The sequence below is a fragment of the Osmia lignaria genome, chromosome 8, assembly GCF_051020975.1.
Source record: "Osmia lignaria lignaria isolate PbOS001 chromosome 8, iyOsmLign1, whole genome shotgun sequence".
Classification (NCBI taxonomy): domain Eukaryota; kingdom Metazoa; phylum Arthropoda; class Insecta; order Hymenoptera; family Megachilidae; genus Osmia; species Osmia lignaria.
The window spans coordinates 14,519,210-14,544,023 of record NC_135039.1 but is presented as its reverse complement, the minus strand read 5'-3'; the positions used below and the strand labels follow the sequence as shown (position 1 = coordinate 14,544,023).

At 35.4% G+C, this 24,814-nt stretch overlaps 3 protein-coding genes across 5 annotated transcripts; 1 reads left to right on the top strand and 2 right to left on the bottom strand.

Annotated features, from left to right (window-relative positions):
- Window positions 1-2,661: 2,661 nt before the first annotated feature.
- Window positions 2,662-8,360, bottom strand: LOC117606621 (phospholipase B1, membrane-associated). The gene is made up of 8 exons (XM_034329319.2): window positions 8,259-8,360; window positions 7,417-7,526; window positions 6,993-7,197; window positions 5,970-6,146; window positions 5,581-5,740; window positions 5,325-5,484; window positions 5,091-5,242; window positions 2,662-4,632 (listed from the first exon to the last, which is right to left on the bottom strand). Exons 1-8 carry the CDS (start codon window positions 8,358-8,360, stop codon window positions 4,454-4,456), a joined length of 1,245 nt encoding a protein of 414 aa, XP_034185210.2. The 3' UTR covers window positions 2,662-4,453.
- A 920-nt stretch (window positions 8,361-9,280) lies between these two features.
- LOC143305582 (phospholipase B1, membrane-associated-like) lies at window positions 9,281-13,233 on the bottom strand. Of its 3 annotated transcripts, none has more exons than XM_076689725.1 (7): window positions 12,979-13,233; window positions 12,490-12,585; window positions 12,206-12,417; window positions 11,549-11,725; window positions 11,070-11,368; window positions 10,524-10,677; window positions 9,281-10,431 (listed from the first exon to the last, which is right to left on the bottom strand). In XM_076689725.1, exons 1-7 carry the CDS (start codon window positions 13,100-13,102, stop codon window positions 10,321-10,323), a joined length of 1,173 nt encoding a protein of 390 aa, XP_076545840.1. In that variant the 5' UTR covers window positions 13,103-13,233; the 3' UTR covers window positions 9,281-10,320. The 3 variants fall into 3 exon arrangements, with proteins under 3 accessions (XP_076545840.1, XP_076545839.1, XP_076545841.1); XM_076689724.1 differs by having other exon boundaries at window positions 9,286-10,431; window positions 10,499-10,677; window positions 12,979-13,229; XM_076689726.1 differs by having other exon boundaries at window positions 9,286-10,431; window positions 10,499-10,677; window positions 12,900-13,039.
- A 4,892-nt stretch (window positions 13,234-18,125) lies between these two features.
- On the top strand, window positions 18,126-19,509 carry Mp20 (muscle-specific protein 20 transgelin). The gene is made up of 4 exons (XM_034329641.2): window positions 18,126-18,286; window positions 18,532-18,743; window positions 18,831-18,951; window positions 19,209-19,509. Exons 1-4 carry the CDS (start codon window positions 18,257-18,259, stop codon window positions 19,398-19,400), a joined length of 555 nt encoding a protein of 184 aa, XP_034185532.1. The 5' UTR covers window positions 18,126-18,256; the 3' UTR covers window positions 19,401-19,509.
- Window positions 19,510-24,814: the final 5,305 nt, after the last annotated feature.

Sequence of the window (24,814 nt, the reverse complement as noted above, 5' to 3'; positions counted from 1 at the left end):
GACTGTTATAATGTGCATTGCACAAGTTGTTCACTAGTTGAGAACCGTTGATTTATAATGTGCCGTACTAGATACGGCTGAATCACTGTGTCCAGGGTACCTATCTACTTAAGAGTAAAAGTCGCGTGAAAAGCTGTCGAGAGTCACTCTCAACTGATTGACAGTCATTCTTAGCACACTAACCACTTGCAGAAGATGCTTTCAATAGATTTTCACAGGAGTTTAATCTGTCAAATGAACATGACTGTCATGGTGGTTATCAATGACTGATGCCTTCAATTTTTTTATAATGAACAGTTTGTAACAGAAAAGAGAAAGGAAACTTTAAATAGCATTGCGATTATACTAATAATGCAAGATACACCAATCTAGAAACATTGTTCTGAAATTAATTCTGAAACAAAAAAATGAATGACAGATAATTTCACGAGCATTTACAATCTTTTATTGATTTTGCATTGGTGGGGATAGTTTAGTCTTACTACATTTGCTATCTCTAATCGTGTAAATAATTATTGCATATTTGTATCAGAATTCAAGTATAAAGTCGCAATATGAAGATACTGCAAATCATTATTTTCATTTATTAAAGAAGATAACATTTTTGGAAGATATAATTATTTCCAGATACTCTTCTTTTTTAGAAATTTAAAAATTTCACTTTAAGAAAGTAGAGATTTACGAAACGAATATTATGAATAAAAAAGTCAAAATTGTGTGACCATTTTCTAATAGAAAGTTTAGAGATAACTTGACCTGGTCTTCCAAAATTAAGTCAACAAAAGCTACTTTCTGTCAAAACAATTTTTAAGGCATCATGATAACCTTGGAATTTACCATTTTTGCAGTTTTCAAGCATATTTTTAAAATATTTTATCTCTAAACATTTTTACAATATTAAAATGAAAAACGATCCTACATCCTTCCTTTTAAAGAATTTATGTAACAAGACAGTTAAAATTCTTCGAATATGATAAAACTTGAAATTAAAGCTTTAATTTTTTATTAAAGAAAAAAGTAGTAAGATGAAAAATTGATAAAATTAATAAAAATGATAATTTCTGAGTGATTTATGGGAATTCCAAAAATATGTTGACAAATTTAAATTTAGAGGGTTTGTATACTATTAAGGAAAGCAATTCTTGTCTACTATTAGAACTCATGATGCAGGTACAATGGAAGTTGAACTTTGATAATGCGTTACACGTTTAGCCTGATATTTTGGGCGACTGGTTTAAGTAACATGGTATAAATACAAAGTAGTGTACCTATTTTTGGATCACATTTCTATATAAACATATTCTTACATGTATGAATAATTTAATTTTTCTGCCTTGGTTTTTGTACTACCACCCTTCAGCAGTTAATACCATATTATATAGGACACCCTGTATACTGGTTTCCTTCCACATATTATTAAAATTTATTTCAACCTTGTCACAACCAGTGTACTGTGCCTCAAAGCCATCATAGAACAATTACAAAGTTTCAAGGCACTTCAGAACTTTCGCGAAGACTTGTATTGATCTGTCAAGAAGGTGTTCATTTGACCAGGGTACATGGCGTGTATAAGGGTAATTCGATCCATATGGCATGCAAACTTGCTAGCCATTTTATGGAAGGAAGTACGTCAGGAATATCGACTAAAAAGAACTTAAATGAATAATTTCTAAGATACATAAGTACTAAAGTTTTATCATTTATTTTCTTGTCACCCTGTATACATATATGTACGTATATGTACATCTATTTTGATCACTTCCTTTCAATCGAGTCGCAGTTCCTCGATTATTTTTCCGCCTAATGAAACACTATGTACCCACATCAAGATGTCCGGGCTATTTAAAGTTAAATATAGCGTGTATTTATTGTAGGTGAAGCGAAAACATGTTTAATGAGGTCGTACACGTCGTCTATGATGGTCTAAAGCACTTTAGATATAGCTATATCGTTTGAAGGTTGAAGACTATAAAGGGGTAAATTGTGCCCTTAATACGTCACTGTCAAAGAGGTTAGGTTTCAGCTTTGGTTATAATAAACTAACCTAACTTCAATTTCAACAGTTAATAAAACTTTTAACACCGCTATTAGAAATATTTTAATAATAATAAAAAATAAATATTATTCAAAAGAATTTGAAGCATATGTGATTCCTTTCCAGTTTTATTTTCTACTTCACGAGAAACTAGGTGACCTAATAAAATTCATTAGCACGCAACAATGTTTTCACCGGAGGAAAAGAAGAGATTGCATTGTGGAAAGCGGAAACATATTTTGCCCGTTTACGGATTTCAACACGTATTTCTTCTTCTTTACGTCTTTCATCAAATTCATTTCACCGGCAATAATTTCGCGTTAAAGATGACCGTTACGTCCATAAAATTTACATACGATCATCACTTGATTAATTCACTCGTTTTATCAATGACTAAACAGAATCTATTATATTATATTAATTCTTCTTCGAATATATATAAATATGTAAATTAACCTAAAAATTTTGTAGTTTTTTAGGTTTTCACTCGTCATTCTTTCTCATTTCTATTGTTAGATATTATATCATTCTTACAAAAAGAAAAATTTTGTCTTATACAGAGTGTTTTAAAAATGGTGTGTACTTCGAAAATTAATAATAATTATTTTTCATGAGAAAATAAATGGAGTAATCACGCGCCATTTTGTATAATTTGAGGTTAGGGTAATATGGAAATATAATTAGTAAAGATACTAATATACAAGAGTGTTGAGTAAATTAATGAAAATTAAACTCAAATACTAAAATCGCAGCCTAGATGATCAAAAATACCTGTACGAATAATGACCCAATCAAAAAATGCCAAGAACTATATTGAGGAATTGGGGCCACTCTACCCAATAAGACGACAGCCAGTTGGCGATGGCGTAGAAGACCCTGACTTCTATTTCCCACGATAAAAAGGAAGTAATGCCAGATTGAAACTGGAACAAGATAAAATAGCAAATAAACTTGACGGCAAAGTAGGACATTCTGACCAATTTATATTTATGGATTTCTAACAATTGCTGGCAAGAATAAATATTAATAGGGAGTTATGAGTTGGGCTTCCCCTGTGGTCTTCCTTGGTTCTTCGTGGATTCTTTCAAAGTTCAAGGCAATTAGGGGTAGCTTCCTCGATCTGCATTTACCTTTAGTCTCAGGAGGCTTACATTGCCTCCAGGTGTACAGTGAGGCGTTATTTTGAACTTCTTTTTTAATAATTTTAAATTTTTTCTTTTAACACATAATATTTGACATTACAAAATAAATGAATTAAAAAAAAAAAGTTAATTTTCCTATTTAATTATAAATATATACTAATTAATCCTATATATTTCTGCAGCCACAATTATACTTGACATACTTTTTTTAAAAGCACCACATTGAAATACTTGACCAAAGAAACTGTGGTTAATCGAAGGCTAATGATTCTTTTAATTTTATTACCGTTGTCTTAAGGTCATATTTCGCGATTTGCACAAAACACCGGTAAAAGTATCGTTCCTTGCACATTTCTTTTTCTCGATACATTTTATATTTTAATAAACACTATATTGCAATCGCAAATATTTGATTAAATACTCGATAAATAATTAATCGTTATTATTTTGTTCATGTATCTGGTACAAAATATTTATTTCTTTAATGTAACTACTGACGTATGTAGCAAGATTTTTGTACGTTTCGATATCAAAAGCAACCATGTCATTGTGTTTAATTAATACCTTCTTTTTCATACGGTTTTTTTTTATCTCCACGTGATTAGTGTTTCAAATGATGTACCTGCAGTACAATAACTTAATTACTCCATTACATCATTGGGACCAGAAGTGCGTTTTATCGATTAATAAATGAAAAGTTATTCAGGTGACAAATAGCAAATTATGTGCTTTTTGTGGATGATGCATTAATGTTGACCTATGGGTTAATCAGACCTACGAATTGCATACTTATGATGATATTGCAATCAAAATTGGAAATACAAATTTTTAAATAAGATCATATTCATGTGTCAGAAACATAATATTTAAAAGGGATAGTTTAGAGTGATGGAGATTTAGAGAGGGACAGGGAGAATCAGAGTGAATGGAGAACCAAGAAGATCCAGGGAGGTCCAAGGAGAACCAGGGAGAACCAAGAAGGGTCAGAGAGATCACCCACGAAAATGTGACAAACTACTAATTGTTCAATCATACAAAATTTGGAACGTCCTCCACTGATGATCCCAACACGATAAAACAGTTGATCACAGAACGAATATTAGAACATCACGTTTCTAAGAACCTGGCACGGCGCGGCGGTACGATAAGAATGGTACAGTGTATATCGGTTTTTAGGCGCCACTTGAACATCAAATTTTCCATTTGACTGGAGTTTTGTTCGACCCATATCAGTGATTATCAAGACTGAAGGCAACGGTATCAGAACGTCTGTTCGTTATCTGTCCATTGTCCCGTCTTGACTGCCTGTCAGTCGAAAATGTCTGGAATTCACATTTGTAAATATGTATGGTGTCTGTTCACTAGGACACAAAATCCGCTCGAAGATTTCCGGTACTCCTTGGTCTGTTTTGTTCCCTACCGGCTCCAACATATTATTCCATAATAAATTTGCTCCTGAAATTAAAAAAAAGGAAAAAGAAAAGAAATCTTTATTAGTGTCAAAAGTGAAGAATTAATTTAATTTTTGATTTTTGACTTTTAAAATAATAAGAGTTTAAAAATTGAAAAGTGATGTAACTTCTGATCTATTTCAAGTATAAGCAGAGGACTAATATTAGAAACATTGATACCATGACTTTTGATTAACTCCTCTCATGAAAAGTCAACTTGACTAGTTGACTTCATAGTGCTTCGTTGTACTAAGTGATTTGATCTTTTATTCGGGACGAATTACATAAAAATGGAGGAGTTGTAGGGGAAGGAGATTGATTGATTTAACTATTTCCCCCCCCTTTTTTCTTACGCCTGCTGATATGCAATTTGTCTTACAGGTATGTAAGACCTGCAAATTGAGTTAAGGGGTTATTTATGACCAAGAAAAATCATATTTTAATTTATAATTAATTTCTTACCCAATGCATGACCCTTTTGACTAAAGTGAAAGCAGTCATAAGTGACCAAACTAGGATCTAATGGCGGCGCTTTGCTTGGATCAGCATTTGGAGCGTTGAATACTTTAATAAATGGTTGCAACACTACTGTAAAGTCTGGAGAGTTGTCGTACCTGAAATAAAAAATAAAAAATATAGTTAAAAATTTCATAATTATTGTTTATTTGTTTAATGAATTGTTAAATATTCTCGTACCTTCCAGAGTGTACTAAAGTTTCTACAGCTTGTTGATATAAGTGCGACATTTTTGAAGCTGCAATGTCTGGTCTATTGCCCCTGTGCATGCAAGCACAGTACAATGGATGCAAAATGTTACACATGGCACTTCTTGGTATCCTAATGGAAACTGTAACATCTACACAAAAATAAAAAATTGAGAACAAAAAGGAAACAGTAGTCTCTATCATTAATCACGTGACATCAGAACGTCTAAAAAAGAATTGACAATTACCTATAACTGGTACGAGATTGACTAAGGTTCGAGGTAGAGCAATTTTCAGGAAGTCCAAGACTCTTTGTAAATGAAGAGCATATCGGAGTGGGGAAAATTGTATAGGGCTGAAGCACTGCGCCGAACAAATATCATTAGCGCCGAAGAAGATCGTAATCAACTGCAATATAAGGAAACATTTAAAAATTAGAATAGACTTTTACTTTAAAAAGTTTAAAATTCGATCCCAGCGCCGACTATACAAACACGATGGAAACTATTCGCGCCATTTATCAGTGATCAAGGAACGGTATGCACTTATGTACTTGTCCACTTATCGACCCCTTCCCGATAAAAGAGTTACCTACTTATCGGCCGATTAGCTCGCAGTCGGTAAAAATTTATAATACCTTCCATTGTTGCCTCACATTGATCCTAGGGTTCCTTTTAATCCTGTGAACGAGGATGCGCGCTTGGTGGAGCGCGTCCTCAGTAGCCGCGACAGGGAAAGCGATGTTCAATTTCGCTTTCGTCGAAATAAACTCGCCTGTGCCCGTCGAATAACCAACTAAGTTTGGATTGAATTCCTAAAACGACGTCAGAAGATGAATATTAATTTAACATTAAGAACATTACTGGGCACCATCAAGTTAGATAACTCACTCTAACAAGGAGAACTACCCAAGTGTTACACTCACTTATTAATGAAACTTTGCCAGCTTGTAGAGCTCGTCGAGCTGAACACGCCTATACCCCGTTTTGTGGGCAGACAACTAATTGTTTAAAAGATATTAATAATTAAAGTTAGTTACTACTTACATTGAGAAGTATGATAGACTCACACATACAACTCGCAATCTAGAGATCCACGGTTCAAATCCTTGATTCCCAACATTTTTTTTATTTTTTTAATGATAATTTGTCTCTTTTTGAATAACTATTACATAAAAATTATCATAAAGAAAAAAAAATTTTTTTGGGAACCAAGGATTTGAACCGAGGACCTTCAAATTACAGGTCACGGATCTGCACCGTGGTTAAACACCTGACTCGTAATCTAAAGGTCCTCGGTTCAATTCCCGGGTAACTGTTTTTTTTTTTTTTTTTTTTTTTTTTTTAATAGAATGATAATTTTTAGGTAATAGTTATTCAAAAAGAGACAAATTGTGATTAAAAAAAAAAAATGTTGGGAACGAAAGATTTGAACCGTGGATCTCTAGATTGCGAGTTGTATGTGTGAATCTGTCATACTTCTCAATGTAAGTAGTAACTAACTTTAATTATTAATATCTTTTAAACAATTAGCCGGCTGCCCACAAAACGGGGTATAGGCGTGTTCAGCTCGAGTTTCATTAATAAGTGAGTGTAACACTTGGGTAGTTCCCCTTGTAAGACACTCTGTAACTTATTGTTATCACTAATGTAATTAGTACCTTTAATATATTGGGAACGGTTAAAAACCGTCTCCAGTCGCCTTGGCCACCCACACACCAGCTGACACCTCGTGCTTCTATGAAAGTTCCAATGGCAAACTCTTCCAAAGCTCCACTTCCGGCAACTAGTGAATCACCTAGGCCACCGACTATGTCTATGTCGCCTGGTCGTAATCGATGCACATTGTCAGGCACAATAGGTGACCTAGAATAAAAAACATTCAATCATTCTTTATCTCTAGAGCCTAAGTTGCAACCGGCTGAACATATTAAGATGGATGGTGGGACCTCCTTCCCCTACATCGCCATTTTAGGGAAGCCTACCATACTCGGCACTGTATTGGCGCTAGTACTCTACTATTTACTCTACTACTGTAACCTAGATCTAAAAATCAACCTCCTCCACTATTAAGCTTCTACATACCGTCCAGCGCGAACGTTACATGGAAACGGAACGTAATCAGGAACTTGGGGTTGACTTCTTATTCCACTATACATCACAGGGTATTTAAGTTCCTCTCTCTCAACATCATTCTGAAAAAAATTAATAATACTTCTTTCGGTAATAATCCTAACAAGATACAATGAAACAATACTGAACAGATATTCTTCGTCCTATATCCTCAAAATGTAATATAACGTACAAAAGCGATCAGAAACAGGAAATCAAAGAAACTGAGAGTGATTCAACAGAATACATGAAAGTTTCAGGGTTCCTCTTTTACCGGTATTCGCAATGTCGTGTCCGGTACAAACATAGTTTCTTAAAGCGCGAATTTAGCACACGATGCACGTCGACACGTTTGCTTTCTTTCATTTGCATTCTACCACGACGTGGATTAAATACCGTCGCATATAAATCATTTAAGAACTAAGAGTGTGCCGATCGAAGTGGGCCGATTGAATACGGCCACAAACAGCCCGTTCGTGAATCAATGAAAAGAAAAGTTCTCCTCTTTCTCCGTTCGTTTGGAATGCAAAGTATTCCCCCCCTGCTTAGGCTCTTTTTCCGGTTTGACATAACAAGAATTGCGACTATGTCTTTGTGCGTCACGTTTTCGATTCTTACAAGTATTTCAAAAATCTACTTAAAAGTCACTATAGAATGAGTTCCTTTGGAAGTGAAACTAAATTTGGACGAAAGGGAAGGTCGTATCATGTCATACCACGTAATTTATCTAACCTAAATTAACCCATTGAACCTAACCTGACCTGTAATTGAACCTAACCTGATCTATAATTGAAGCTAACCTTCAGGTCACTCACCTTCCCCAATTGGAAGACTCTTCTTAGCAGGTCCATGATGGAACCTCTAACTACTGGTAACACAACCAAAATTAGCAATAAACATATTTTTTTAATCTTCATAATGCAAAGGGGTCAGGGAATCTCGTAAAAAAGCAAAGAAGTATATTTCTTGAAACTTTGTTTTACTATGCTGTTCAGCAGGTCGTTTTTCATGTGCCAAAGATTTATCACCGGTTGAGATTTATTTCATCGAATAAGGCTTTCTCTTTTTCTTTCATATCGATGTGGTTGTGTTTGTTGAAAACATGGAACATAAGTTTCCTTCATCGATGCCCTGGTTCCTTCATCTGAAGAGCAAAACCTTAGTACACACGTGCCATTTTGTCCATGTACGGGGTTGCTCCTGATATTTTGTTCTATCACAAATCATAACTTGAATTTGAAATAAAAATTAGAAACACTTTTCCACTAATTTTCCATAAAATTGCTACCATTATTGATGGTGTTTCATTTTAATTTTTGGCAATTTTACACAATTTTACACTGTTTATCGTTTCTTGTTTTTTCGTTGCACTTCAGTTAGGATATTTTAAAAATCTAATTTTTAAAGTTTTTTGACACCAGTGAAGATGTGGATACACCTTCCTCCTTCGAGGATATTTTGACACTAGATGAAGAAGGAATAGGACATGAATGAAGACAGCTGGGGAAACATACATGTGTCCATCGACGGTTCCCCTACTTTTTCTGCTGAAAGAAACACTTGGGGTCTTTTGTATTCTGTACGGTAACGAAGACGTACGTGAGTAAGAGTGGTGAACGCCAAGATTATTCTAGAGGGATAGCCATCGCCATTTTGGTGGTGCTAATAACTGTATCGATCTTTAAATCAGTTTACAAAATATCTGCTGAAATAACAAAATTTATACAATAATTATTATCATTTACATAAATTAAAATTTATTTTGCATTTCCTTAATATACTAATCTTTAAAAAATGGTAATTTTTACTTCCTAAAAATAGTAATTTCTTTTAAAATTAATATAAGTAGTTGTCAAGCAATAAATACACAATTTCATAACTTCGATTATATCCTGAAGAGAGTTTATATAATATTTCGAACCAGAAATGGATATATTTCGTTAAAAAATATATTAACGAAATCTGTAACCCGAGGCATAAGGTCTTTCGTAATTTTCACGAAGCAGGAACTGTTTTGAAGCTGGTTAAACTAGACCTGTAACCCAATTCAAGAAAAAGATACTAATAACAATTACACTTTCACGTATCGTAACATCTGAAATGTTGGCCCCAATCTTGTGCGATCAACAGTTTACAGTTTTCGTTGAAATTCGTCTTAATTTATATCACTTTTGTTAAGGCACTCATTCTTATGTCATTCATTTATTAAGGAATGAATTAATTAGAATGTAAAATTTTGTAATTAAGTGTACGATCAGGTGTCATAATTTTTAACTGGTATCTTGACTTTTAAATTGGTTACGCTTTGAGTGTATTGTGATACATTTCGAATCCACTTTCACAATGTTTTCGTATATGCAAAAGATTTTTTTAGATACAAGTTATACCATGTCCATCTTACGGTTCAACGACCTCTAGAAGAAAGAGGTAGATTAATATTTCCTGTTGGCTTTAGGTTCAACGTTTCTCATAGCTCGATTCGAAATCAGCTGAGATGTGGCATTTCTAAAATGTTTCGGGACCGTGATATTTTTAAACCGCTCGTTATGAAATGCATGCAGTGATCTGTAGAATGTGGGAATGAAGTCATCAGTTACAAATATTTTTAACAAATCCAATTTCCTCCTTTATTTACACGTTATACTATTCCTTAAAATTTACCATTTTTGCACTGGAATTTATTGTTTGAGTTATTTCTGAAAATAGAACATATATGGCACTTTCCCACCAAGTGTTTTACGAAAGTTCTCCTTTAGCTTACAAGTGAAAATATTTTTCACAATATTGCAATTTGCTGTTGATAATAATTTATTCACTTTTGTGATAATACTTTTCGTTACGAAATCTTGTTTGTTTTGAATGAATTCTCCCGTGTCATCAAAAATGGCTTCTTTGGTGTAGGGCATAAGAATCTTTCGTACTCTGGAAGGCAGTAATTGGTTTTGTTACCAACTGGCTCCAATAGATTGTTCCACAGACCATTACCATCTTAAAAATAGTAAAATAATAAAATTAACATGTTGAAATTAAATAACAGGGTATGAAACACACTTACATAGTGCGTTAGTTCTTTGGCTCACATGGAAACAATCAACTGAGAAATATCTCATATCTCCAAATCCGTCTTCTGCAGTTGGCAGTATCAGTTTCTTAAGAGCAGGTGAAGCTATCACAGTGAAGTCCTTTCTATTAAACTCAGGATAATATGCCACTTCTTCCTCTAAGTCTTGCCACCTAAAAATGAAACACATTCATACTGTGCTAATAAGGTACAATTTGATAATTTTTTTTTGAAAAACCATGAAATAAATAGAAAATCTGTTTGGAGTATTTTGTTGTAAACATTTTAAAGTATACGGAAATATTTTTTTATTTTCTTTTTTGAGAAAAATGACAGCGCTGCAGCTGCCTCACAGTAGGTGTTTCCGATAGGGCGCCTTAATCATGAGGCACCTGTAGCTCCGCTATTTTCCTCAAAAAAGAAAATAAAAAAATATTCTCATATACCATAAAATGTATACAACAAAAGACATCGAACAGATTTTCTGTTTATTTTATAGTTTTTACAAAAAAAATTAATAAATTTTTCAGGTTTAAATTGGTGTAATTCCTTAAATCACGCATACCTATGTAATACGTTATAATATTCTGATAATTTATCTTCGTATTGTAAACCAAATAAACAAGGACATTCGATTTGTGTCAGAAAATAACATTTTAACGATGGTTTTCCTTTAATTGAATCGACGAGAGTATGGAGATTAGGTGTCACATTAACACTAACTAAAGTTCTTGGTAAATTATCTCGAAATATCCTCAGTGCCTTAATCAGGTTCATTCTATGAGCTTCCAAAAAGGAGGACAGTGATGATACTTCACAGATCTCGTTGCAAATATCGTTGCTTCCAATAAGTATTGTGATAAACTGCAAGAAATTAAAATTAACAAAATATTAACATGGCAAAAAAATGTTAATATGAAATTATAAGGTATTAAACGTTAATGGTAGAAAATGGCTAATTCTAACCCAACCTAACCATAGAAATTATCAAAATGGCGGATCTCAGATTTCTTATGTTAAAATTCAAACATTGAATATACGAACCTTCCAATGTTTATTTATATTTATTCTTGGATCCTTTTTTATCCTATTGATTAGATATTTGGCCATGAAAGGTAGGTCTCTGGACATTGCACCAGACTCAGCTATATTTAACTGTGAAGCTGGATCGGAAGTTAAGGAATCTCCAAGTGCATAACCTATTAAATTCGGATTGAATTCCTATTTACAAGAAAATTTATAATTAGAAACACACTTTGACAACCATTAACTACCCAAGTGTTACGCTCACTTATTAATGAAACTCTGCCACTTTGTAGAGCTCGTCGAGCTGAATACCTCTATACTCCATCTTGGGGGCATTTCCACGTGTGAGTTTGTTATACTTCACAATGTAAGGAGTAACTAACTTTAATTATTAATATCTTTTAAACAATAAGTGAGCATAATTAGTAAGTGAGCGTAATACTTGGGTAGTCGTAAGTTGTTACATATCAAATGTCCGATTATAAAACATGTACAGTCCAAGAGGATTTTATGACAGAAAAGTATTTCAACATGGTACTTATGACACATCACTTTAAAGCTTAAGGTGCAATGAAAATGACTACATAAAGGTTTCATTAATATTCTCAGTACAAAATGGCTGATGCCCCATTGAAACAAACAACGAATCTGAAGAATTAAAAATAACAAATATACCTTGAGAATGTTAGGAAGGGTCAAAAATGTTCGCCAATTTCCTTGACCACCAATACTTGCTGCGACTCCTCTATTTTCGACGGCAATCTGTAATATATCAGTAGCAAAAATGCCAAAACCAGCCGTCAGAGAATCGCCAAGCGCGGCAATGACATCTATATCACCTGGTCTCAGACGATGAACCGAATTTGGTACTGTCGAGGACCTGCCACCTAAAACAATGCAAAATAAATTAATAAAAAAAAATCATTTTTATTGAACTTTGAATGTTTCTAATTATCTACCTGTCACATTGCAGGGGAAAGGAACATTTGGAGGGAGTTGGTCTTGAATCTGTCTTCGATCCTCCACTGAAAATCCTCGTGCATTGTCTGTTCTACCTGTAAAACAATGTAATTTTTGTAATTAGATTTTATACGTGTGCCATTTTATTAAATTTTGACAGCCAAAAGATATTAATAAAATTGCTCTAAAAAAACGTTCCCATCTAAATGGTAGGACCTTCATCTTCTACTACTGTCTCACTGTTCCTAGGGCAGCCCACCTTTCTTGGTACTGTACCTTGGCACACTTTTTATAAAATTTCCAAAAACACTTCATTTCTAACAAATTTCACAAAGAGACTTCCATTCCCGAAGAAAATTTCTACTTCTACCTATGGAAATTAGAATTAAAAAAAAATTTTGATATTTGCCTGAAAGTCTCCTACACTCATTACACTGACACCATCGAAGGAGAAACACCATTAGTCACGAACACAAGGTGTCGCCTACCGAAATTCTGAAGAATCCATTTACGAAGATTGCGGAGAACAAACAGATTTTCCGGTGAGTCGAGCGGTGTCCTTTGTGAGGCGATCAACACGCATAATTGCAAGAGGAGACACATTCGGATCATGGTTCTTCTCTAACTGACACACCGATCACTTCTGTCCACTCGTAACCAGCGACATCGAACAATATCCCTATCAGAGGTTTGCTATGTTCTCAGATTCTCCTGCCGAAGGAACAGTACAAAAGTATAGGCTGCTGCGTACGCAAATTATCGAGGACCTTGATTGTACCTCAACCGGTCCCCCGATTCAATGATCGCTGTCAAGGTTACTCTTCAACATTATGGGATTCCGGAAAACCGAATGCTCTGTAACAGCGGAGAGCACGTGAATTCGTAACAGAGACAAGGTGACATGTCTTTCTTCGAACGATAAGTCGACGATCTTGAAACTTATTTGAGCAAGAAAAATAAAGGTTTTTCGTGTTGATAGTGGTCATGGTTACATTTGTTTTTATCTGGAGGCATTGAGAGGAGTTACGAGCAGATTAATTTTTCTGTAGAACGGTGTACAAGTCTCCTTCTATAGAAGAGGTTTTAAGGTTTTAATAATTCTTTATTTAAAATGGGGATTTTTTGGAACTTTTATAAACTCAAGCACTTATTCCTAATAGGGAAGATTTTAAATTAATTGTAGAGCTGTGTAATTGTTCACACTATTATTATAATTATTGTTGTTGCTATTATCTTATTTTTCTGCTTTTATTGCGAAGGGTTGGAAACACTGTGCTATTGAGCATGGCTCGCCCCTAGAAGCTTTAAGTAGTATTAACCTTTCTAATCAGACGCTTCTCATGTTCAGTAGAAAGTTCCCTACAGGTAAATTGTCATAACATAAAAATACAGAAATATCTCTATTATTAATAATGGGTCTAAAAATACTACCTAAAATTATAAAATTAATCTATAAAAAAATTGCAGCATTTATAATATACAAATCATTTTTTTATGACACTATAGTTTTGAATTGAAATCCTACTAGAAGCAATACTAATAATTCAAATCAAAATCGTCAACATGACAATAAAGGCTTTCATTACATTGTGTAACATTTGTAATTGCGATGTCGGTCGGGAACAGGTATCCGATCAATGGGATTTTTTTATTCAACGTATGGCCAACGAAACCGAGGAACGTGACGAAGAAAGATGGCGGTAAAACAAAGCATCAGGAAATCTACGCTATGCATATAAATCAGGATAGCAGCTGACGTAGTACCGATATTCAAATTAGATCACGGATCTTCCTCGAACGAGTCATTCTATAGGAGAACGTTTCTGGTGCGAAAGCTCGATCATCATACATTTTTCTTATTCATTCCTGTCCTCTCGTTAGCATTTCAAGAAAAGTTTGCATAAATACATTACTATTCAAAAGTCGTCAGTTTAATGATTTTTTATTTTTTTTTTGAAAACTACAAGCAAATATCTATTTTAAAAAAAGACTGAATTCTAAAATGTTCATATATATTTTAAAGTTAATTTTTTTACACATTAATTTTTTTTTTAAGTTAATTCATTGTGAATGTTGCACTTTTGAATCATAGTGTATGTTCATTGAACACGAAACACCTTACTTCTGGCATGAATAACTGCCTTGATTTAACTTGCACGTGCGACTATCGACCTTAATTACAGTCAATGAAATAAAAAAAAAAAAATGAATTCTTAAACAACTCTTACGATCATCGGTAGGATGAAAAAAGCTAATGGTTACACTTGCAGCGAGATGCAATTGTGAAGCTATTTATTACACAAGGTGTTGTAATTAAAGATAAGACAAAGTATGTCAAGTCAAATTCCTGTTTTTATTTTGCAAAATTATAAGTGATAATTTGCAATGAAAAGAATGCGTACTTAAAAATATCAAATTATTGCATATCAAATTCTGGAGCATAGAAAGTCTGACATGATTTCATGACAGAAAAGTGTCACACAATGGCACTTGTGGCATACCAATTTAAAGCTTAAGGTTTGAAAAAAATGATGACATTAATAATTTTCATACAATATACTTATAGCAGAGACTACAACTCTATTAAGTTGTTGCATATTAAATGACGGATGTCACCAAACTGAATTGCTTATTTTGAGCATTCAAACGGTAAACATTGTTAATTTTCCATAGTACTCTAGCGAAACGTGGTTTGCTAAGACAATGGGACAGAAATTGTTTCTTTTATCTCGAAAATCGTAATGGCATTCACGATTCTCCTGCGTAATTCCTCAAACTGCTGATGCCGCGTGTCACGTGACGAATGCAAATAAATCTTTGATAATTATGTACAGTACGCATGTTTCAGTCTAACAAAGAACTCGACCAAGTGTCACATTGTTTTTCAAAGAATTGCCTTTTTAATCTGCATATTGCTTGTTCATATTTGAATAAATAGTAAACTGATCGATGAAAAATTTTATTATATTTCCTGTGATAGAACATGAGTCAAAAGTGACTCCATATAGATTGGACGAGGGTTAAACAAGTTTCCCATAACTAAATAATATTTTTCCATAAGAAGTCAATAAATGGTACCCGAAAGTAATTGAGGATTACTCTGGTAATTCCTGACTTTCGTTTGCACACTTGCGGTGTTAAACGAAATTTGCATCAAACATGTCAATCCTGACCTTCGAGATTCTTTTTGTTTGGCAGAAAACCTGTTCGAGATGTGTACGTACATTGATAAATCTTTCCTTTTACGCAGCGGGAACAGAAAAATTCCCACGCTTCTTTAAATACGTCATCAGTTGGGTTGAAATTTAATTGATGACGGTATCAAACCTGAGCACCCTTTCAACTTTTCCAGAAATTAGTTGACCAGGGGAAGGAATCTTCAGTTCAACCTATATCTAATGAATTCGTTTCAGGACGAATTTCTTCAGAGAGGAAGTCCAGGGTAACAGACACTATATAGTCGGTCCTGTATACGTATTTACAAAAACATACAAATTGATTATTCGATGGTTAGTTGTTGCTTTACTCTGCTAACAAAGACGGAGCTATCGACTCAACAGCCGATTGTATTTTTCCGTGCTCATTATAACATACTCGTTCGCATTAGGTATTTTCATTTAATGAGAAAAATTGTTCGTTGCAAGGTCTTTCTTAATAGGATGCCCCATTGTACTTTAGTATAAAAATACACATTTTACTATTTAAGGTGAATCATTTATATCAATCGTTTACACAATGCAAGAATTATTAAAGTAAATATAAACTAGAAAAAGAGTAGTATGAAAAATTTAGATGGAATCAAATGTACGAATATCAAGTGTTAGAGAAGAAGTGAATTGAAATAAAAAAGTAGATTAAAAATGTAGAGTGACATCCCTGCGTTAATTATACCCCCTTACATCCCTGCATCTTGTGTACTTCCTCTTGTGTACCTTATCAGAGATAAAAAAATCGTGATGAATTTAGTTTCCATTTTCACCACCAGAGGGCGCTGATCTGGTGCCCGAAATTTAGTTGAAATTTTTGCCGCTAGAGGGCCAAATTTTTTGTAAAATTTAGGTCCTTTTTTTACCACCAGAGGGCGCTGATTCGATTTTTAATATCGATTTTATCAGAAATGGAACTTCATACGAAAAAACGTCACTTTTCTCTACTTACATTGTCAGGCAGATTCATTTCCTTTCCGGTTGGGTCACTAAGTCAGAAACATTCTATATATCAATACCTTGAACTCCTTCTAACATTAAATAAATGATTAATACGTGGTAATAATAGAATACCTTGAATACCACCTGCGCACGTGGATTTTCATGAAAATATGTAATTAATCACAAGATGCAGAGATTTAATTTTAAACAGTTCATCTCTATAAATATACAAGAAGCTTAAACAAAATCTTGCGAGAAAACTGATTTCTATGTGCAAAAAGGACCCACCAACAGACATGCACGTTTTAAAAAACTTGAATGTTTGTTTTACCATCATATGGGAATTTAGTGGTCGATAATTAAGATTCATCTTCCAAGTATATTGGTTGTTAGTAAAAATGATGAGGGTGTTAAATCGCGTTGAAAATAGCCAAAATCTTAGAAATTCATCGAGCGAAGTATCTGAGGAGGAGTCGCAAGAAATGGAAGTACGCAGAACGCAGCGATTATATTTAAACCTGACTCAGTAGACAACAATTTTGCAAAATGAATAGATTTTCATATCATTGGCTCAAGAGGACGGGATTGTGCAATTTTATTATCATTATCGTGTCTCGGTAATCACGCAGGGCAAAAAGCGTAGCCCTACACGGAGTCGCCCTCTCCAGGGCGAATTTTTAAGCTTAAACTGATCCTTCTGGCGCCTAGTCGCCCTATCTAGTTCTCGAATTCACGTAAATCCAAAAAGTGGATCACGTAATAATAACTCGGCCTATATAACCGTCGGTTTATTTAAAGAAAAAACCATCGACACTTTGCGCAACTGTATTTTCTTTTTCCCTTTTCTCCGAATATTTGGAGCGACTGATGCAGCGGCGATGAGGGTAATTCATTGTGGGACGCTTTGGGATACAACATGGCGAGCTCTAAGTCGAAGAATTTATGTTGGAATGAAGTAGACACTGGTTAGCTGTTTGGAGAATTTTCAATTATTAATTATTAATTTACAGGATATATTTTTTGACAGATAGTCTATAATCCCCCCTAGCTTCATTACTCAAAATTATTAAATTATGATGTTATATTAATATTTAGGAAACACGACTTTTACCTAAAACCTTATTGATCTATTGCAAGCTCAGTTAGAATGTTATATTATAATTTAAGGATAATAAATTATCTTGCTTACCCTTTTTCCTTCACCCTCCATCCGGTGTCCCTAGCCCATAAATGAAGGTCTTCATCCAACAGGAAGCACATTTTTCATCGCCAGACAATTGCACGGTGAATGGTCGTCATATGTGCACCAGGGCGTACCTTGGCAGCCGTGATTTTGGAAATCCTACGTGTTGCCCTCTGTCCAAGTGAATAAGCTGCTAATATTAGACCCCTGAAAAGCGTGGAAAGCGCGTACATGCATACACCCAGACATCCGCGACGTCGTCTTTTTTCGACGTACGGCACACGGTGGTGAAACATATACACACGGGTCCAATCGCGTTGGACAGTTTCGTAGGAAGCGTGGGCCGTGTTCCCGCCATCGTTCTGGGGTATAAGAGGGACCAGGCCACAGACCAAGCACTTCAGTCCTCTGAAAGAAACACTACAAGGTACAAGGATGGCTCTAGAACGTCAAGTGCGCGCCAAGGTACGAGAACACGAGGATCGTTGTGCATCGAGTGTTGGGTCATTGGAACATTGTTGTGATCTCTATATTCGGACAGTTCTTATATTAGATTGTTCTTGGTGATATTAATAAGGCCATATGATGCTGGAGCCGAAATTGTGAACTATGTCTTTGGGAATAGATTATGGGATTGTTTTCCAATGACCCGATGATCCCTGGGTCACAGATTGTTAGTAGGCGACGTTTCATTGGGTTTCTCGTTGCAGATCGCTGGAAAGCGTAATCCTGAACAGGAAAAAGAAGCCCAGGAATGGATCGAGTCCATTCTTGGCAGGAAGTTCCCTCAGGGTGAACTTTTCGAAGATGTGATCAAGGATGGACAGGTGTTGTGTGAGCTGATGAACAAGGTCTCCCCTGGATCGGTCCCCAAGATCAACTCCACTGGTGGTCAGTTCAAGATGATGGAAAATATTAACATGTAAGTGAATTAACTAATTACAGAATTATTTAGGTACGCAAATATTCCTTGTTAGAAAAGTTTAAGAACGATGTCGTTTTGGGTTAGGTTCCAGAAGGCTCTAAAGGACTATGGTGTGGACGATGTCGACGTCTTCCAAACGGTAGATTTATGGGAAAAGAAAGACATTGCGCAGGTGGTGACGACCCTCTTCGCTCTTGGTCGCACGGTATGTAAATTCAAGATTGATCTTCATACCTTCAAGACTTAGCATCAGTGATACCTAATCTAACCACTTGATTAAGCTGGACAGTCTTCTAATAATCCTCATTTGCTTAAAATTCAGACCTAAGGACCTCAATCTAACCTAGATCCCAAGTTCTCCTATAGACTTTTACAACTTCCTCCACACTGAAGGTATACTTAATAAACTTAGCTAAATCCCATCGAAATAGCTTGTGCTTAAATTTACTTACCTGTCCACAGACATACAAGCACCCAGAGTGGAAGGGACCCTACCTGGGACCAAAACCAGCTGACGAGTGCAAACGTGAATTCACAGAGGAGCAACTGCGTGCAGGTGAATCAGTGATCGGTCTGCAGGCTGGCTCCAACAAGGGTGCCACCCAATCCGGCCAAAGCATCGGCGCCACCCGCAAGATCCTGCTTGGAAAGTGAACCATCGATCCGTTCGTGTTAGACCCGAAAATTGTGTATTTTGTATGTACGTGTATATACGTTATGTATTTATTTTGTATTTTCTAATTAAACCATCCATATACACATATATCTATTGTTTAAGAACGAGATACACATAGTTGTACCTCCACTGTTTGGATACTTCCTTCATCCAGTGATAGTAAAAATGGCTTTTTTAGATACTTTTAGAAAATAAATTTTCCTGCACTATAAAGTAGATGATTAATTCAGTTTCTTAATTAAGGCCAATTTTATCATTACAAATGTAGAAAAATGCATAAATATTGTAATAAGAATGTCTTAATTATTAGGCAATTTTTAATGATATAAAGAATGTCCATTTATACATAACTGCGTCTGTTCCATGCTGGGGGATTCCCCCCTCCGTGTCCATTCGCCACACCAAAGATTCCCTCTATGGGGACATGACACAGTTATGTCTACATGGACCTCCATCTTCATGAATTTCATTCAAAATTGAAATACAAAATGTGATGAATACAATAAACATTAGTGTTTCTTTTAACAATTAATTATTCAAACGTCTCCCCGTTCAATTATCCGGATAATCGAGGCTCTGCCCGAAAACGAGGCAGATAAATCATCAAAATTGATTCCTGAAATTTCTAGAATCTTCCAAATTAAAATACCATCCCGTCCAACATGCCAGACGTGGTGAAACGAAGTTTAACAATTTCTGGCGAGGCTAATAGAAACATTCGCGCTGAGATTTTCGTTGATCTTTAAATACGCGGTTTTCGTGATTTATCAAAGTTTACTGTCGCGTCCTCGAAATTATGACAAAGACCCAATTCCAAAGAATGATTCGTCCAACAACCTAAGGAAATTATGGAGTTTAAACAACAAACATTGTTCCAGAAACAAGGTTCCTTCCGCGATGATGTTTGATGTTATGGTTACACCGTGGGATATAATTAGATTGGTAGAAATGAAAATACCATAAATCCTTGTAGGAAGGTTATAATAGCTTACTGAAAATAGAGATTACCTACGTTATGGTACGCTAAATGTAATTGATGCTATTCGGAACGTTTAAGGTTTCAACGATTCTCAAATGATGATGTTAATGTTCCTTTTCGTGTATCCGAATAGAGCAGAAGCAGGATTTATTAAAAGCATTGGGTTACGTTGTTGGAATCCATACAATACAACGTTTGTCAAGATTTTTGGATTTGTAACAAGTTTTCTGGCAGTTTAAGTCACAACTCGTTCATCTTGAACATATTTAGGTTCTTTAAAGTTGAATCATGGCTTTCTTTAGACTCTCTTTAGAATTTCCCTTGATTATCCGTGGGTTCTTCTTAAAATCTTTCTAGGGTTGTTATTAATTGTCCTTAGGATTTTCCTAACATGTACATAGGTTCTCCTTTGGTTCTCCCTAGATTTTTGTTGGGATCGATCTAAATTATCCCTAGGCTTTCCTTTTACTGTCCCTAGATACTGTTCCTCTAAATACTTATGATCTGTCCGCACCTACTTGTAACAAACTTGGATCCTATCTCTACTGACAGCCAACAACAGGTGGAAGAAAATTGAATTGCAACGGAACAAAGTGGACGCAAGCCGACGAAAATAGTGTGATATTGTAATTGGTATTGTGTATCGTCGTTGTATATTCAAGTTGGCACGGCCTTCGTTCGTAACAGGTCGGTCTAAATTTATTTTCGCCTCTTCCAGATGTGTGAAGACTGTCTACGCTTCGGTCCGTACAATTTTGGAAAACGGGTGGAGAACTGATCGCCTCTTATTCGATTCAATTTCATCCAGAAATGTTACTGAATCATTTAAACCATTCTCCATTGAAAATAAATAATTTGAAATATATTTTATGGAAGAGAAAATTGTTAAATAAGAACATGGGGTTATTTTTTATTTTGAATCATCTTCCAAAATATGAATCTTCTTGATATTATAAACTAAAATTAAACATGTGGTACATCTCTGACAGGAGGTGGCATATCATATTTATAGGTTATGAGGTTGGAATGCACATCCACCAGCGAACATACGAACAAAAATTGAAATTCATTGTTGTACTATGGATATTCTAGGATGCTGTGGAATTTTGATTTGATTATTATGGGTCTGTGTGTTTATGAGGAAGTTTGTAAATGATATAATGATTCGAAATTGGACACGATTGTCCGTTGTTTTTGAAGGTAAAATTATAGTGGATGTTACCAGTGTTATTTGTAGCGAGAAAAATTATTGTTTACTGCCAACTATAAAATATTCGAGAAGTAGATTTGGGCAGATGGAATTCGTGTGATTTATGATAGTTTTTTATCATTTCAGAAAGATCATGGAAGTAATTATAAAAATTACTTTTCATATTTTACTGAACATTATTTTTAAAAATGATGTAATTAAAAAAAAATATAAAATGAAGTTTATTTTCTATAGAACTTTGATTTTAAGCAAATTAATTTGAAAAATTCTATTGTATCCAGTGTGCAATTAAAGAGTTACTGATTTTTTTTAAAGTTCAAATCTGTAATTTGTGTTTTCTCAATGATAAGCAAACGTTATCATAGTAAGATCTTCTGAAACGTCGCGCGAAATCAATAAAAGGAGATGGCGCCACGTATTGGATAGCAACACTACGAAAATATCATCTGGGCTTTGTTCAACCTTCTTTGATGTAGTTGATGTGCTACTGCAAGAAGATGGCAGCTCACTGTCCTCTCTAGGGAGGACCTAGGGAAGTTCTGAAGAAGAACCTAGGGAAACTTAACTATAACATAGGAAGATTCTAAGGAGAGCTTAAAAAGAACCTAGGCAGACCCTAAGAAAACCTTGGGGAATCCCAAAGGCGAGCCTAGGAGAATCCTAAGATAATCCTAAGGGGAATCCTACTAGGAGGATATTATATGAAGTCTAGGTTGCTCCTAGGAAGTCCCTCGAGAGAACCTAGTAGGGAGAGCATCAAAGGAGCCATGGGAGAGGCTATATGAAATAAAATAAAACAAAGTAAATCTGCTAGGAAACGTGGGCTCAGGAATAGACACGATCGAGGTGGTCGTTCTCATTTCGTACATACTTGGCGTCAGAAGCAAACTGCGTTTTTTTGATAGGGCGCCCAGTTATGCTAATGTAACATCCGGCACCCTGGTTTTAATTTAAATTCCCTTTCCCATTAGTTTTCATATCAAGTTTCGACAAATCGTTTGTTTAGAAAATTGTCCAATTTATTGTTGTTTCTCTTGGCATCGAGGGACAGAGTGATTTAAAAAGTGTAAACAAAAGCAGTGGAAAATTATTTTCGGAGATATAAACCATTCTTGAAAATTGAGAGAATTTCAAAGAAATTAAAATTGATTTTTCCAAGTGCTGTGAAGTGTAATTAACCTACTATCTTATTGGATGAATTTAAGATGAAGTTTTTTACCTCCTAGGAAGGTAATTAATGTGACCGATTGTCCCGCTCATTTTTCACGCCAACTACCGTACATTATTCCTGGATCCGTGTTACATCGTAGATACAGTTCCTGGCATTTGCGGCTCGTTTAGAAACTGCATACGACACTCGAGTTTCCCACGTGTCATATTCATATTTCATCTGACGAAACGAACGACTTGTTTTTCAAAGTTTCATCGAATTTAATGCTTGTCGGAATACTACTTATTCGTTTACCTCGAATTACCTATATCATCAATTGCTTGTTTACCTCTATTTTCAAATATATTTCCTTTATAAAGAAGATAGTGAACTGAAAATTTTTAGAAACCTTGAAAACTTTGTTAAGAACTGTTGGAAGAGAAGTAACATGGGTCCACAACCCAGTAACTTAGGACTTAGCTGCCGATGCTGGCAGTTCTTGTTCTCACAGATGTCTATAAATCGTTGGGCAAGAAGTTACAACAATAATACTAAGCGTAGTAGTAGTAGTTATAGTAGTAGTCCTAGTACTGCCCCACAGGAGTGGCTGGTCTAGCATGACCTTAAGGCCAAGGGCTATTACCCTAGAGCAACTGACTCCATAGAAGCCTAGAGATAATACCTAAAGGGTCAAAAATTGTCTCAACGATCCCAAAGACCTTCCCCAAATTACAAAATTGATGTTACTTCAGGACAGCCACAAGGCGACCTAATAGAAGCCTTTATAGGCTCTGCTTTCTGCCTGCAACATTAATCGCTCGTTAACACATTCGTTAAACGTGACAAAGCACACTGTGCTCGTTGTCGCACGTGCGACAATTTATTCCCGTCGATATCCCGGTGTAATTAAAATTCCCCGCCTGATAATGATGATATCTGATAGGGATCCGATAATAGAAAGACAGTCAAGATGTGTTAGGCAGCCGGCCCAGTTTTTCTCAACCGCGATGACGAATACTTTCAAGGTAACCGCCGAAATATCCCACTTCGCCTCGTTCCATCCCTTGCAGAGCATAGATTTAATATTTCCACGATCGTTGCCAGTTCGCGATCGGTAACTTGTTACATTATAATGACATAATGACTTGGTCACACGCGAACCGTCTCTGGATACTCACGACCAAACAGTTGTGCAAGCTTCCTCGCGTTGAAAGGCTGTACAGGATTGTTATGGGCTGCTGATTCATGATGTTAGGCTACTAGAAAGAAATTAGGAGGCACTTTACCAAGACAGAGACTGCTTTCTTTTACATAGATGGTCCTAGATTACTTGTGCCATTTGGGAAAATGCATACCTTATTATTTTTCTAGGTCCATTTGAGGAGTGGCCAGGCCCATAGTGGGGAGGACCATGCCCATTCAAGGAGGAGCCAGCCCCACAGGGGGGGGGGGGGGGGGGCAGGCCCATTTCGTATCAAAACATGTAGAGTTCTGAAAATTGTTAATTCTATTTAGAAAACGGAATTAGAATTTAGTAAATAAAAATTGTATTCAAATTTCAACGAGTGAGAGATTTCCACTTCGAAAACATGTCAGTACGACAGCAATTTACGAATCACAACAAGCTACATTGTGTACCGTGTTGCAGTCAATCGATTGAACAATTTACATCCTAAGACCGTGCGATTAATTTGGCGAACATTCAACTATGAGATTGAATCCGACAATGAAGTTCAACTAGGCCAGCATTTCTTTCTGTTATCTTACGAATGAATTGCAACAAAGTGCGCGAAATACTATCAAAATTAGGATGCTGACTATGTCATCGAAAGAGAGAATTGAAGATTGTCCAAATAATATTGGCAGAGCGATTTCTGGTGAATAATGAACCTCTATATTTAAATGCACTCGAAGCAAGTAAACATAGGAGTGAACAGAGCTTTCTTTGATGACGGACACGCTTTTCTAAAAAGTTTTGACAGAAACAGGGCGGAATTCATAATTTGAAGGTTAGGTGTACTGAATATTTAGCAGTTCTATTTGACTAACTGAG

Excerpts from the sequence above, each read along its gene's own strand:
- LOC117606621 (XM_034329319.2), bottom strand. The coding sequence starts at position 8,360 with ATGAAGATTAAAAAAATATGTTTATTGCTAATTTTGGTTGTGTTACCA. Across the intron at positions 5,243-5,324 it reads ACTTTAGTACACTCTGGAAG|GTACGACAACTCTCCAGACT; the intron begins GTACGAGAATAT and ends TTTTTATTTCAG. Across the intron at positions 4,633-5,090 it reads TCAAAAGGGTCATGCATTGG|GAGCAAATTTATTATGGAAT; the intron begins GTAAGAAATTAA and ends TTTTAATTTCAG.
- LOC143305582 (XM_076689724.1), bottom strand. The coding sequence starts at position 13,102 with ATGATCCGAATGTGTCTCCTCTTGCAATTATGCGTGTTGATCGCCTCA. Across the intron at positions 11,369-11,548 it reads ATATAAATAAACATTGGAAG|TTTATCACAATACTTATTGG; the intron begins GTTCGTATATTC and ends AATTTCTTGCAG. Across the intron at positions 10,432-10,498 it reads CCAAAGAACTAACGCACTAT|ATGGTAATGGTCTGTGGAAC; the intron begins GTAAGTGTGTTT and ends ACTATTTTTAAG.
- Mp20 (XM_034329641.2), top strand. The coding sequence starts at position 18,257 with ATGGCTCTAGAACGTCAAGTGCGCGCCAAG. Across the intron at positions 18,287-18,531 it reads AACGTCAAGTGCGCGCCAAG|ATCGCTGGAAAGCGTAATCC; the intron begins GTACGAGAACAC and ends TTCTCGTTGCAG. Across the intron at positions 18,744-18,830 it reads ATGATGGAAAATATTAACAT|GTTCCAGAAGGCTCTAAAGG; the intron begins GTAAGTGAATTA and ends GTTTTGGGTTAG.